The sequence below is a fragment of the Coffea eugenioides genome, chromosome 8 (assembly GCF_003713205.1).
Source record: "Coffea eugenioides isolate CCC68of chromosome 8, Ceug_1.0, whole genome shotgun sequence".
Lineage (NCBI taxonomy): Eukaryota > Viridiplantae > Streptophyta > Magnoliopsida > Gentianales > Rubiaceae > Coffea > Coffea eugenioides.
Genome location: NC_040042.1, coordinates 2,196,950 through 2,212,533, shown reverse-complemented (window position 1 = coordinate 2,212,533; position 15,584 = coordinate 2,196,950). Strand labels below are relative to the sequence as shown.

At 34.9% G+C, this 15,584-nt stretch overlaps 1 protein-coding gene and 1 long non-coding RNA gene across 2 annotated transcripts; both read right to left on the bottom strand.

Annotated features, from left to right (window-relative positions):
• Positions 1-1,239: 1,239 nt before the first annotated feature.
• Positions 1,240-2,408, bottom strand: LOC113781695. Its single transcript, XR_003469657.1, has 2 exons — positions 2,333-2,408; positions 1,240-1,437 (listed from the first exon to the last, which is right to left on the bottom strand). It is a non-coding gene; the product is annotated as an uncharacterized LOC113781695 (long non-coding RNA).
• Positions 2,409-10,987: 8,579 nt separating this feature from the next.
• Positions 10,988-15,544, bottom strand: LOC113781581 (disease resistance protein RPM1-like). Its single transcript, XM_027327540.1, has one exon. The coding sequence runs from the start codon at positions 14,070-14,072 to the stop codon at positions 11,190-11,192; it is 2,883 nt and encodes a 960-aa protein (XP_027183341.1). The 5' UTR covers positions 14,073-15,544; the 3' UTR covers positions 10,988-11,189.
• Positions 15,545-15,584: the final 40 nt, after the last annotated feature.

Below are 15,584 nucleotides of genomic sequence, written 5' to 3'. Positions count from 1 at the left end.
TCTTATTAATTTTAAATATCTTTAAAAAGAAGTAAAATAACTAGTACTCTTCAATAACAAGACCAGTTTACATGATGCCATGTCGGTAACTAATCAATCACGAAAAAGAAAATTTGTTAATCTATATGAAAAAGTAAATGTTACGATTTTGTGCTTGGCATAGTCAGGATAGAGTGTAAAAATGAGTTCTATATCGATGAATTGGGTGCTTCAACTAATTTTTTAGTTTAAAAATTTTCAATTTTTACTAGTTAATTAGTTAGCATATGAATTATCAGTTCTTAATTTTGTTGTTTAAAGTTAGCTACTAATAACTTGGCACATGTTTCATTCTATAATTATCATGTCTGGAGGTTCAATTTTTTCTTCTGAGGTTTGCCCTTTTTTGCTAGATTATACTCACCTTTCACCATCAAATTGAATTTTCAACGTACAAAGGTTTTCTCAAATCGCTTCATACAAGATGCATTGATATTTGTTCTGATTTACCATAGCATCTCCGCATTTTACACGGGATCTTGCTGTTGACCTCATTGTAATGATATACCGTTAAAATGGAACTAATAAGTGGGCGTATGGTTAGCGGGAGCCGACCGTCCAAATGAATCTGTCCTTTTGCAGTTTTACTTGTGCGAGAATAATTAGTTTGTGGGAAAAACTCGCTACTTATCTGCAAGGACTAAATAAATATTGGCTGTGGTTAGCGAGAATGTATCCTTGTAGAAAAGATTTTTATGTAGGGATATTGTTACGAAAAAAAGAATTTTGAAACATATAGTTGGATTGGTTTTTCCTGATTTTAAAGAGTCATAGGCTAAAAAAGTAGTAGTGGTTCTCAAATTTTCCCTTTCTTTTGCAAAACACAAACTTCAACAAATTTTAATCACAAAAAGTCACTTCAGAGAATTATAATTACAAAATTCGAGTAATTGATAAATGACATTTTGAACATGCTTCACATATGTATTTCCAGTCACTTCATTACTTAATCCATAAATATCATAGTGATCATTATCTTCACATATCGTATGAAGCATTCTTGAAACTACATTCGTTTGAGCTTCAACGGTGACAAGAGACCCTGGGGTAGGGGGTGAGACCACCCAAGTAATAGCTTTCCTGTCACGCCCCGAGCCCGCACGTGCCCGTCACATGACATTCGCCGTACTCCCAAGTCCCACTCAGGAATACAAGGCTACACTAACTAATTTAACTTGACAGTACTAAATAATTTGAACAAATAAAATGCGGTTCGAATTACATATAAAAGGAAGTCTACGAATACTCAAGATGTTCGTACATTTATTGAAACAACGGAAACAAAAATAAATAAGACTAGCAACTAGAGGTAGCTAGCCTGCCAACTTCCATTCATCTAATGCTAATAAAAGTCATCCTCAGGGTCTTCTACGTAAACCAATTCATACTCCTCGAAATCTGCAAAAATGGTAGAAGTGGGTTGAGCGACACATCGCTCAGTAGGTAATATTTACCCCTCTGTTGGACCATGCACTCTTGGTTTTATAGGTACATAGACAAATATAAGTATAACTCAAATCGTTTGCATATCATTCACATCTGTAGTTTTGAAAGCAACGTCATTTGTAAAGCAACCAGCCGTAAATAAGGACAAACAATTTAAAAGTATCTTATTGATAGTTAGTCATGAGAAATTGTAAAGTCATAAATCATTTCGTCTCAAGTCACAAATCTCTTCATATCTATTCGTAAATCAACTCATATCAGTTCATAAGCCTTATTCCAGATCAGTTCATGAACCATTCCATATCAGCTCATAACAAGTACATGTAATGACCGGCTACTGAGTACTCAGCCTAGAGATTAATCCCCTTCTAGGTGGGCGACCAATAGATTTCGCGATTATCGATTGATCTCATTCATATTTGGGTCAATCGGCCGGACTCTATACCAGGCTACCATGACCTTGTCAATCGGCCGGACTCTATACCAGGCTACCATGACCTTACCAATCGGCCGGACTCTATACCAGGCTACCATGGCGATTAGACAGGACTATAGCCCCTACCGTCTATTCCATGACTGCTTGAGCTTTACTGGTCAAAATTCATTTCATACATCACATACATAAATCCTTGCTTTAATAAAAGATTCAGCTCATTTGTATATAAGAACATATCAAAGCATTTCAAATAAGTCACATGGTCCATTTTGTATAGTAAAATATAGCTTTCATAAATATCCCAGTAAAGCACTTAATCAAACACCTTTCGAGTCAACACAACAAAATAGTATTGAAAACAAGAATCTCATTTTGCACCTTTGAAATCTCAGAAGGGTAAGTACCACCTACCTTTGTTTAGCTGCTTGAGTGGAACTACTTTAGGTCCTTGTACCGCACCTAACAAATGCATGAGTTCCCTAATTAGTTGTTACTTCCTATAGACGCATGAATATACAACCTCTAAGTAAGCATAAGATTCGTACCTAGGCCATTAAATAGACCCTATTACCATCTCCCTCAAATTGGGTGGTTTCTATTTTTGGAAAGTTTCCTAATTTGAAAAGTTCCTATTTTTAGAAAGTTTCTTAATTTGGAAAGTTTTCCCTTTTCGTAACGTTCTCTAAAATAAAATAATTATCCATAAACATGTTTATTATTTTGACTGTTATCTTACTATAAATGTTAATAATTTATAATCATTCATTATTATTATTATTATTATCATCATTATTATTATGATTTTAAGCATCTAGTTTAATAATTTAGAACTTACCTTACATGGTCTAAATTGACTTAATAAGGTTAGATTAAGATGTTTTAGATTTTCATTTAAGTATCTTAGACGTAATTAATTAAGTATAAATTTTACATGACTAACCCTCACTTCCAACAATTATAATAGATTGGGTCCTAAATTTTAATATTCACAATATACTATAAAAAAATGGCCTAGTTATATTTATATTTAAAATCTATTTATTAAATATTTACTAAATTTTTATACTATAGTTTGGTCCAAGTTTAAATTGCTCCCTCTTTACTTATTTATTTTTTGTTTATTGTTATCATTATTTATTTTTATTATTTTTTTTTCTCGAGTGGGGTCCATGGTTGGCCAAAAGGCCAACCATCTTTGACTAACACTTGCTGGCGACCCTCTGCTTCCATTGGTTGGCCGAAAGGCCAACCATGGGTTTTATTCATTGTCGCCAGCACTTTTTTTTTTTTTTTTAATTTTGTGCTCGGTCTTGGGGCAATGTTTTCAGAACCGGACCGGACCGGCCGGTTCGACCGGTTGGACCGCGAACCGGCCATGTCACCGGTCCGGTCTAATGTTAAAGCCGGAAGTTCATGGAGAACCGTTGAAACCCGGACGAACCGGACGAACCGTGCGAACCGTTAAGAACCGTGAACCGGCGGTTTTTTAAATTCTTCAACAAAATATTAAGAATGGTGTAGCTAAGATTCGAACCTGGGTCTCCAAGTTTAAATATGACAATTTTACCACTAGACTGTACTTAAGTTTGTTGAGAATTCTACTTGACTAAAAAATATATTAAAACATCAAGTTCTTCTCTTATTTTTTTTTTTCAATTTTTTCTTCTTAACCATTTTTAACCCAAATATCCACAACAAGATTTTCTCAAGTCTTCACCATTATTATCAGATTATTATCTTTAGCAGATTGTAAACAAGTTGAAAATTTCAACTTTTCTTGTTTTCCAACATTTTAGTAAGTTTAATTTTTTTCTTTTCAAGGTTTTTTTTCAAATTATTATCTTTAGTTGATTTTTTGCATTTTCTTCTTTTTCCCCTCAATTTTCATATGTTTCCCTCATTTTTGCTTTTATTTTATTCGATTAATTAAGGATGAAAAAATTTTTGCCAAAAAGCTAGTGCACATCCGCTGTAGGAATTGGGTAGGAATTACAAATAATAACATTGGTCGTTGGTCAAAAATAGGGTAGTTGGCAACATAAATCGAAGCCGCCTATTGATTTAATTGAATTTAATAAAATTAATGGTATAAGGATCATTGAATTTAAGATAAACATGTTAATTTAGTAATGTTTAGTAGCAATTAATTTTTTATGGTTAACTGTATATATTTTGTTTTTCAAAAATTTTAGTTTTTTTTAGTTTGAGCAATTGATTTTATATTTTTATAATAAAATTTTAACTTTTTCAAGCTTAAAGTTGATGAAATTGTGAAGTGGTGTGGGTTGCCTTATCATATCACTGATAAAAGTTTGCTATTCAAATAGTTTTGTCTTAACTTGAACTCTTTTATGGATTTTTAGGGTTGTAAAAGAATTTTCAATATGTTAATTTATTTATTTTTTTGTTTTATTTGTGATAATTGGTGCACATTTGGATTGTATCTATTTATGTTTATAATGAATTTATGAAAACTTGTGGTGAATTATGATATTTTAATTATATTTATCATTCCATGTTTTGTGTATAATTTTTAGAAAATTTATTATTATCATAACTTAAATTAAGTTATGTTGGTAAAGTTCAAGTGTAGAATGAAACCTGCTTAGTACTTAACACTAAAAAAAAAAAAAAAAAAAAAAAAAAAAAAAAAAACAGTGAACCTTTGAACCGGCCGGTTGGACCGGTCGAACCGCGAACCGGCCACCTCTCCGGTTCACTGACCGGTCCGAGTTTAAAAACATTGGTCTTGGGTTGGCCGAAAGGCCAACCTTTGGTATACTTCCTGTGGCGTTGCCTCTGCAACGCCTAGCCGAAACAGAGCAGCGGCAGCCGCCGCCGCTCTTCCCTTTCCTCTTCTTTTTTTTTTTTTTTTTTGTTTAAAAACAGATTCAAACACCCTATAATATCAGGATTAAAATCACCCTCTTATTTCTATTAATCCAGATGTGAATCTTATCGAAACATATATATCTAAACCTATATAGCAATAATACATGTCCATAAGATTTCCTAGAACAATTAATACCACTATTTACAACCAAAAAGAATCGAAACTTACAGGTTTAGGTGCCTAGTCGTCGGATCGATTGATGGTGTCGCCTGCTTCTCCTTCCCTCCTTTCTGACGGCTCTTGCTCTAGGGAGGTAGACGAAAGAGAGGTAAGACTAGGATTATTTTTCTGTCTAGGGTTTTAGTAAAATTCTAACCCTAGCAATACTTACTAATAGGTGGCTTGAGTCAGAGTTTTACTTTATTAGAGCCCATTAGCCCATCCTACAGTTACTTTATTTTTTTTTCTTTTACCTAGCAAATTTTATCTTTTTAATTAATTGGAAAAATTACAATAATGCCATAATAAAATAGGGGCCAAAAATCGCGGGTTTCACATTTCCAATCAAGCCTTTTAAAACAATTAGCATGTAGTAAGTGGATACAAATTAAAGAGCTCCCTCTATATCATCAAACAACAGGAACATAGAGTATAAAGAACATTCATCCTTTGACTTGAACTAAGTCATACAAAATGACTATTACCTAAGAGGTTTAGTCCCTTGGAAGATGGGGAATGATGCAACAATCCTTTTTAAGGAAAACTGGTTAAGAATGATCGTATATATCTGCAAATTTTCAAATACTTTATCCTAAATTTCGACTAATAAGAAAACACTAAATCTGGGAGAAAGAGAAACAACAAATAAACTGTAGAATGCAAATGAAATGAAATGCTGAAACAGAGACGAAATTTCAAGTTTACCAAAATGCAATGGAAGAACTTCTTGGACTCATCGTCATGTCTGAAGGCCTCAAAAGCAGAAATCCAGCAAAAGATTAAAAACATATTTGACTCTAAGGACACAAAATACTTGAGCCCAACCAACCAAATAAGGCAGGCAAAGTAAAGAAGAAAGCAGCTTCCAAGGGTGGTGGATAAAAATTTGACCGAAAATAATTAAGAACCTGACATAAGAATTATCTTCCAGGATCAAATTTAGAGCATATAAATGATCAACAAATTTGTAATAAAAACTAATCAAAAAATCCAAAATAATAGGTACTTGAAAATAGTGTGTGCTGTGAAAACAATACGCATTGGGGAATTGCCCCCAAAATCACCCCAATGGCCCTATCTTCCCTACTATCAGTATTAGAGCAGTAATTGGACCCAACAATAAATCAGAAATATGCATGCAAAGAATGCCAGAAGAATCCAATGAGCATTTAAGAGCAGAAGAACAACTGGCAAAGCCTGAAACTTGGTATAATTTAAATGCCATAACAAAAGGATAAACATAAACGAATCAATTAGAAAGAAAAAAAAAAAGTTTTGCTGGAGGTGAAAGAAAACAAACCTGGCCATCTCACATTCAATACGATTCTGAGCTTGAAGAACACGGAAATTTCATGCTTCCTTATCCCCTGAAGCTTTATTCTTCTGTCAAAGCAGTCATGTGCACATTTGAAATAAGCTTGTTGCAATATTAGATACCCAAAATTTGAAAAATTTATAATCTCAATTACTTTTATTAACTGAATTGCCTCTAAATTTTCTGCATAATTCGGTCGGTTTTAGACTTCATAGAAGATGGAGAAGTTCTTGGACTAATTTACGATAGGGTTGGAACAGAAGATGGAGAAACCAATCGCACTGATGGATCTCAATCTACCGTCCAACTGTATCATTATGAAAAGACCCAATAACCAAGCCTACAAGCTCACATCAATAACTAATTAAGGGGTAAAATTGAGAGATAAGGGTTAGCTAGTAAAATCACATCGCCACATCACCTACCAGCCGCACATCCCAACTCAGTCCTAACTCTAACAAATCAAATGTTCACCTGATATTCCATATTTAGCCACCTAGACAAGGTATCCATAGGGGACCATGACTATTGTTCACAAGCCAACTCTCCTTTTTATTCCTTTTAGGATTTAGCTCTCAACATCAAACTTAATCGATTCAGATCTTAATATATTCAAACCGTTTGATAACAAAAAATTGAACATTTGAATTAATTAAGTGGCATTGAATTCCTTAAACAAAACTTGTTCCCAAGATTAAGTGATAAGCTATTTATTTATCACTGAATGTGATATGCACTCAAATGTATTAGATTTAATATTTAATAATTCAATAAATTCATATTTCAGTTTTCAGACTTCAGTTTTATCAAACGCAACCTCAATGATAAGTGAATAACTTATCACTTAATTTTAGGACTAAGTTTTACTTAGAAAATTTAGTGCCACTTAATTAATTCAGATGTTCAATTTTTAATTATCAGACAGTTTGAATATGTTAAGATCTGAATCCATTAAATTTACGTGTTGAAGCGGGTTACCAAATAGGGCCTTAATATAGGATTCTTTTGCGTTGTGCCAAAGAATAAGAGATGGACTCGCTTTAACTATGTGGACATTAATCAGTCGAGTCTAATCAAACTCAATGAAGCATAGGTAATATAAATTAATATTTTATATAATTTTAAATTTTAAATCAGGATACAATTGACATTTCACACTAATAAATATTAAAAATTTTCAAAAGGATATATTACATTTAAATCTCGATTGAGTTCAACTGAACTTGACGAATTTTCAAGTTTCATATAGTAGACTCGAACTTGAACTCTTCAAGCAATTTGAGATACTCGAACTAATTAAATATTGAACTTGGTTAACCTAAGTTTTGACAAAACATGCTGGTGAGTAATTTGATTGGGCACGACTTGTTTTGCACCCATACGACAAAATACTCTCAATTAAGGGAGTAAGTGACTATGTTGCAATTTTATGGTGGGCTCATCTCTCTTTTTGTGCTCTTATGGTACATAATAGAAAATATCTGACCAAATTTCGGCATAAATATACATGTGTGTTTAAGTAGAAATGAGGAAAGATCACAAGAGAACGAGAATCTACTACCATAGATAAAGAAAAACCCAACTCAAAATGAATATTCTATCAAAGTTACAGGAGAGTAGGGTTGCAGCTGAGTTTTGAGCATGTTGTGGGTTAAAGTTGGTTTTAGATTTTTTTTTTCTCCTTTCTCGTCAGTTGAAGAATGGACTGGGGAAAGTGAGATTTCAATTTCTGTAACTCGGCAGTCGGGGATTGATTTAAGAAGACATTAGACATTAATGTTGGTAGTGCTACTATGGTTGGACTAAGTCATGGACGAAGTTAAGAATAGAAAATTATGAATGAAACTTTTAGGAAGCTACTGAGAAATCTGTAAGCACAGTTTGTTTTCACCTACCAACGCCAAGAAGCCATTTTTACACTATTTGTAAACCTTGAATTCCATGATAATGTAGTTACTTTAGCCTAAGCTTTAAGTACCCCTACCCTTAATTTAGGGTAAATTAAACATAACTTCCTATGGTTTCACTCATTGTCGTATAACCCTATAACATAGTAAAATATATATTTCACTCGCTTAGGTTCAATATAACTTTACGAAAAATAATCTCTGCAACGTCGTTAGTTCAAATATTAATAATTTCCTTACTCTAATACTAAAGCGAATAAATGCCTAACCACCTTGGATAAAACCGTAGGGGAATTGTGTGGATAAATGCATAAGGTAAGGTAGGTATTTATACAAATCATAGAGGATTAAGTGGATTTTATGATTCCATCACATACGTCATCTAGAATGTGTTTGGCTCAATCATCTAATTGATGATGCATTCTTTCATTTTCTATTTTGCATAAAACCACATAAAGGTTATATTACTATTGTGAAACTTTAGACGTGTTACGTGGCATTGAAGAAAATTATAGGGGGATTATATGTAATTTATCCTTTTTTTTTTACATGAATTGTAGTTATATATATTATTTTAATGCTTTTTGAGACTACATGATATTGAACCCTTTTTTGGGGGTCAAATGATGTTGTAATCAATAGAGAGAAATTTGAGAAGGAATATGAGGGTTCAAATCTGATCTATCTATTAGAAACTAGCCTCCTAAATTTCAAAAAAGAAAGTTAATTAGAGATCCTCTCTTCATATTATTATTTTTTTTTTTGGCTAGCGATATACGTTAATCAAACCAATTGCAAAGCCAATCGTTCATGATTGCCCACATGTTGCTAAATCTAATCATCAGCATTGGTTCTTGGTTGCCTGCATAATTCTCATCGTTTGATTTTTCAATTAATTACACTGCAAAAGAATACGAGTTCAACTTTACTACTAGCAGAAGTTATCTGTCTTTTTCCCACAAAAAAAAAAAAAGTAAAGCAGAAGTTATTTATAGCCCATCATCTCATATGGAACAACATGCAATGCTGTAATGCCGCGAATGCTGAGCCTTCTTACTCAGCTGTCGCGGGCTGTTATGAGCTGTGGGAATAGTGAGAGGACAAGGAGAAGCACGCCTTGGAAAAATGAGCTAAGTTGTGCAAGGAGTGGGCTGGGGACAGTAACATTACTTATTGTATGTTTTCTCTTTGAGGTAATTTTTGGTAATAACTCTGTCCAGTGCTGAGGCAAACCCCGGTCGATTTTGCATTTCTAGTTTGATATATGAGGGCCTTTCCATGTCTGAAGATCAAATAGTACAGTTTGGAATTGCTGATGGTTCTACGGCAAGCTCAATATCAAAGAACAAGGAGATTGATGTGAGCATCTATCTAGCTGAGATTGTTATGTATTAGGTCCTGAATTCTCTATAGTTCCGTGCTTTTGTGATTTTGTGCTTTACCACATAACTCTCTCCATAGTTTAAAAACCTATATGGAACCCCATCATGATTTGGGTTAACGCGTCGCTATTAGTTTTTCTGTTAAAACTAACGGTTAATAGTAAAAGTCAAAATCAAACTAATAATTTGATAAATTTACGCTTTCACTATTCTCTCTCTCTCTTTCTCTCTCCCTGGGAAGAGAAGAGGTGATTTTGAAAACCTATGCTTTGGATAGCAAAATTTTTCAAAAAAAATATTTCTTTTACATCATAAACACATTTTTCAATCCACTTTTTTATCTCACATACATTACATCACAAAAAGCACTACAGTAATCATTTCAAGTAACTATTTGGCATAATACTCTATCCAAACAAAGCCTTAATTTTCTCCAAATAAAAAAAAAGATGGAAGGAAAATAAAAAATAAAAATAAATAAATAAGAAACAAAAAGGATGGAAGGGAAATATAAAAAAAGTAAATGAGAAACAAAAAATACCAAATCTTTTTTGACTACAAATATCATTATAGGTTTTTAAACCAAAATTTTAATGGCATTTTCTATTTCTTATTTATCTATTTTTTATTTAAATTTCTTCAAGTAATGAAAAGATAAATTTGTCAATTTATTAGTTTGATTTGACCTTTTACTATTGATCGTTAGTTTTAATGAAAAAAATTAAAGATGGCACTTTAATTCAAACTATGAGCAGATTATATATATTTTTTAAACTATAGAGAGATTATGTGGTAAAGTACCTAATCATAGGGGATAACATGCAATTTACCCAACTTAATATTAACTAGCCCTTACATTGCTAGAGCAAATGGGTCCGTTGTTGCTCTTGATTGCCAACATACACATACGTAGATCATCTACACTTTTGTTCCTAATTGACAACATAAACCATATCTTTTGATTTTCTAATAATACTTGCAAAAAAAAAGAATGAAAAAGTGACGTGTCCTTCTATACGACTAGAAGATTATTGATTGTGCACCCCGATTTGTCTAGTTTAGGGAAAAAAAATTTTAGAGTGAATTGAATGAATTCAAATTTTGCGTTTTGTGATAATTCCTAAAAGAGAACGAAATGTAGATTTTGAGTGTAAAAATATTTTAAGAAATAGTGATAAATATTGTAAGTTTATTAGCACAAAGTAATTATAATAGTCAATGATGAAACACTGGCAAATTTGGGAAGGAAAGAGCAGATTTGGAAATGATCAACATATGCAACATTCGCATAATAAAGAGTCGCATGATAAGCTTGGTGTATGCCGCTTCATTTACCAGACAAACCAAAATTTATAGGTTTACATATTATCTCTGACCAAAATTTAAAATTGATCGTTTGCTAAATAAAGATTAAGACACAAAAAGATAAAGAGTAATACTATACATTAACAACATCAATACATACAATAAATAAGGAGGTAAGACACAGAAGATGATTAACTTCTCTCACGGTCACGGATGTTGAAGGGGAAAAAATTTACTAATAAAAAATAAAAAACAAAAGCAGTGTTGTCCACAACAGAGAGGGTGCAAACCAGAGAAAGGGGAATGATTATGTTTTCTTCTTCTTCTCCTCCTCCCATAGCCGGCGCTCTCTCCATTTCCTATCATCTGTATAGTACCCAATGAGAACTTCAGGAATGTGTGCGATCCCTCTGTAATCTTCACTTTCCTCCTCCTGATTCTCTAACACCTTCTCTCTCAAATGAGAACTCGTCTCATACAGAGACAGCCGTTGAAGATTGCTCAAGTGCTGAATACCCAAAGGTAACTCCTCTAGCAATGGAAGTTGTTGCAGAAATAGTTTTTGGAGACGAGGCAATGCACCCTCCTCCACTCTCATCCATCTCAACCCTTCCATTCTCTTTAAGTGCATCGACTTCAGCTTTAGGAACCCTCCAGCCTTGAAGCACAACCCTTCTCCCTGGTAAGATCCACAGAAGTTAATATGATGCAAATTGGGCAAATGTTGGAGGGATTCAAGCGGATCCTCCTCACCCCTTAACCTGCTCCAATTCAAATCTATTCTTACCAAGCCGCGAAGACGAGCTACCCACTGTGGCATTTTTTCTAAGCGGCCACGCAAAATCAGCATACGAAGAGATTGAAGAAACGAAGAAGAAGAAAGGGAAGGAGGATGATGATTTAGATCGATTATCTCATGATCATCACCTTTTCCAATTGAAGCAATGCTTAATTCCCGAAGACGGGTGAGGTTGGCAAGGGAGGAGCAGAGCTCCTTTCCATCTTCTCTTCTTAACTTAGTAATACGTAATTCTCTTAATTGGGTCAGCTTTCCTACCTCTTTAATGATTATAGATCCACTACTAGCATCTATGTAACTTAATATTTCTAGGGCAAGAAGCCCTCCCATATTGGATGGAGCTTTAAATCCGTGAAATCCATAATTATCATCTGAAGAATCGACTTGTTGATATACTTCGAGAAACCGAAGTTTTTGCAGCTTTAGGATTTCCATGGGTAATTCCCTAACTCCAGTTTTTCCCAAATTCAGATACTCCAAATGTTGAAGCTTTCCAATGGCTTTTGGGACTCTCTCCACTCCTGTACCATATAGGTCCAGATGCTTGAGATGAAACATCTTAAAAATCTCATTTGGTATTTCCTTCTGTTTCTTTTGACCTCTCAAATCCAAAACCTTTAACAACTTGCTACTCCTTAAAACATCATATAACAACATTTTGTATAGCAGCGGATTAGTGGATCCAATTCTAACGAACGACCGAAGGTGATCAAAGCAATAATTTTGCATTTGCTGGAGGTGTTGGGTGTTGTTACTGCTGCTACTATGGACTATTAGACGGCGTACCTTGTCGGACGGCCACATCATTGATTGTCCAGTAGTAGTTGTGACCATGTTTTGTTCCCTTGACTTGAGAAGAATAACTTCTCTCAATAGGTCATGAATTCGACAAGTGTCGGGTGATCCTTCATAAAACACGCCCGTCACTTGAATCAGACTTCTACTGACGAGTTCAATAAAATAACCCCAGGCTACATCTTCAATACTCATTCCTTCTCTCCATTCTACAAACCTCTCAGCAATCCATAAGTTAACAAGTCTTAGGCACCCTATTTTGTAATCCTCTGGATAAATGCTTGTGTACAACAGACATATCTTGAGATGCCAAGGCAGGTCGCTATAACTGAGAGACAGTATCTTTTTTACTCTGTCCAGCTTACCCGTGCCTTCTAATTCACCCCCAAGGCTGCGTCGAACCATCTCCCATTCGTCTATTCTGTTTACATCTTTCGAAGCCAAAAGCCCGCTGATTGCAAGGATTGCAAGGGGCAAGCCCTCACATTTGTCCAATATACCTTTGGCAACATCCATCAAATGGCCAGGGCAATTACCACCATTAAAGATCTTGTTGTAAAACAGGGTCCTCGAATCCTTTACAGAGAGTGGCTTCATTCTGTAGACAAAACGCCGAGATTCAATGCAAGAGGCAGAGGCTACATCAGCTCTTCGAGTTGTTAGCAGGACACGGTTGCCGTGGCTACTCTCGGGCAGTGCAAATTTGATGGTATTCCAAAATTCCACGTCCCATACATCGTCAAAAACAATTGCATACCTTCCAGCTTGTTGAAGAAAATCTTTGATAATTTCTTTCAGCTCGGTGGTATTCGAAGACTCGATCGATTGTGGGACTGGTTTCTTCCCCTCCTTGTGTAACTGCCGAATCAAGTCTTTGAGGAGGTACTGAAAGTCACATGTCTGAGAGACAGTTACCCAAGCACGAACTGGGAAATGCTTTCTGACTTCAGGATCCTCGTGGACTCTTTTCACCAGGGTAGTTTTGCCAAGTCCTCCCATACCAACCACTGAAACAACTTTTAGTTGGTAATCATCCCCTCGGAGGAGCTGAGAAATTAGATGCTTCTTGGGCTGGTCAATGCCAACTAATTTAGCTTCTTCCACAAGCAGTGCGTCATCTCTGCTATAGCGCCATGTTGTGTTGTTCACAGCAGAAAGTGAGCTGGACGCTTGGGCAGAGATACCATATTCGGATTGGTATCTTTGATGACCTTCAGAAATACTATTGATTCTGGACTTGATGCTTTGTATTTCGCTAGCAACTCGATGACGAGCTCTCAAATTCTTGATGGAGCTGAATATTCTCCGAACAGAGCCGTAGAATCCTGTTGTGCGATGCCGAGCAAAGCGAGCTACAAATTCATCAAGAATGTCTTCAGTGTCATAAGCAGCCTCTCGCACTTGCTTGATCCATTCTTGGAGCCTGGGTTGAGCATCTTCTTCTTTTTCTTCTGCCTCTCTCAGGAAAGCTCTCATGTGCCCCAACTCGTCCCTGATGAACTGGACCTCTTGCCGAAGCCCTCCCAATAGTCGTCCCTCCTCGCGCAGAAAAGTTGAGAGTTGATCCAGCACAAAAGAGAGAACTTCTTCTGCCATTTTCAGTCCTTCTCTTTAACTTGAGAATGCGGGGAAGGCGGCTTCTGGTTTATAGGACAGTCCACTTGTTCTATCTTGAAAGGTAGGAGGAGGAGTAGGTTATAGATTCATAAGCTGATGAACTTTGATGCTATATGGTGCAGTATTTATCAAAAAGAAAAAGAAAGAATTAACCAATTAGAAGAAACTAAAGCAAGAAACATGATGGAAATTGAAGACAGGAAGATAGGCAGCAACGCGAGTTTGAAAGACGAAGCTGCTTAGAAATTAGAATACAAAATCATGGAAGCTATTAAGAAGACTGTGCAAATGGTGGGGTGATCAGCCTTCAGGACCTTCTTTCAGCTGTGGGTCCTTTGGTCGGATAAAGATAAAGGAGTGACTACCGCAGCATCGTGCAAAAGCAATGATGCCGAATTATTTAACAAGGGAAGGAATAAAGTTAAAACGCGGCTGGAATGGACATTGTTGATTTCGTTGACGAAGAAATAAAACTACTGCTACAAAGTCTCTTGCAGCTTCTGCTGACATATATAACCTCCTCCTTCTGTGGAACTAATTTCTACTCCTTTTTTTTTTTTTTTCCAGGAATACGTGATGCAGAGGAAAGTTATTTCTTCTGAGTGGAACAGAAAAAGCAACTCAAGACCTAAGCTCAATTCAGGTTTCTGATGAATTCTTTTGTGAAATCTAGCCGAGAGTAGCTGAAACTAATTAAGAATACAAAATTATACTTGGCACGCAATAAGCAGAAAGGCATCCAAAGGGTCAGTATAAATTATCTTCAAATTTCAGAACACCAGTGCTTGTGCACCTATTAATGCCAAAAGCCAGATTTTAGCACTTTGGCCCTGTTAATGATTTATTGGTAAACCCATGGACTCGATAATAGTATAGTTACTTTAACGTAAGCTTTAAATATTCCCCTACCTTGTTTCTTTTAACTGAATAGTAGATGTATAGATAATTTCAATGCTTATTATTGGACTAAATGATGTTGCACTTTATTTGTTCATTTGTTCATTTTTGTTTTTAGGTCAAATGATGTTGTACTCGAAAAAAGAGGAATGTGTGAAAGAGTATAAGTAAATCTTATATACACTGACAGTGTATACATTATCACTTTTCTTTAGACTTTATTTGTTCATAATTTTGCATGCAAAGATTTTGGACAAATATCCTTTAGGATAATTTGAAAGGTATTTGTCTCAACTCTTGCACAAAATTAGATAAATCTACTTGAACTATGGTGTGTTTTTGCAAAGAATTCTAGTAGTAGAAAAATGATCTTCTATAGCAAACCATCCTTACTAGACTTTTATAGAGTTGAAATTAAAAATGATCAAGAGTTTCAACCTTTCACTACTAATTGGTGTATTTGTGTTGGTCAAAAAGTTACTCAACATCAATGCAAGTGTTTAGACAGTTTTTGGATGTTTAAACACACCATTTAGACAATTTTTTAGATTTAAAGCTATTTCCTTGTGTTAATTATGTGATTGCTTCCCCCAT

Coding starts and splice junctions, on each gene's coding strand:
- LOC113781581 (XM_027327540.1), bottom strand. CDS start 14,072: ATGGCAGAAGAAGTTCTCTCTTTTGTGCTGGATCAACTCTCAACTTTT.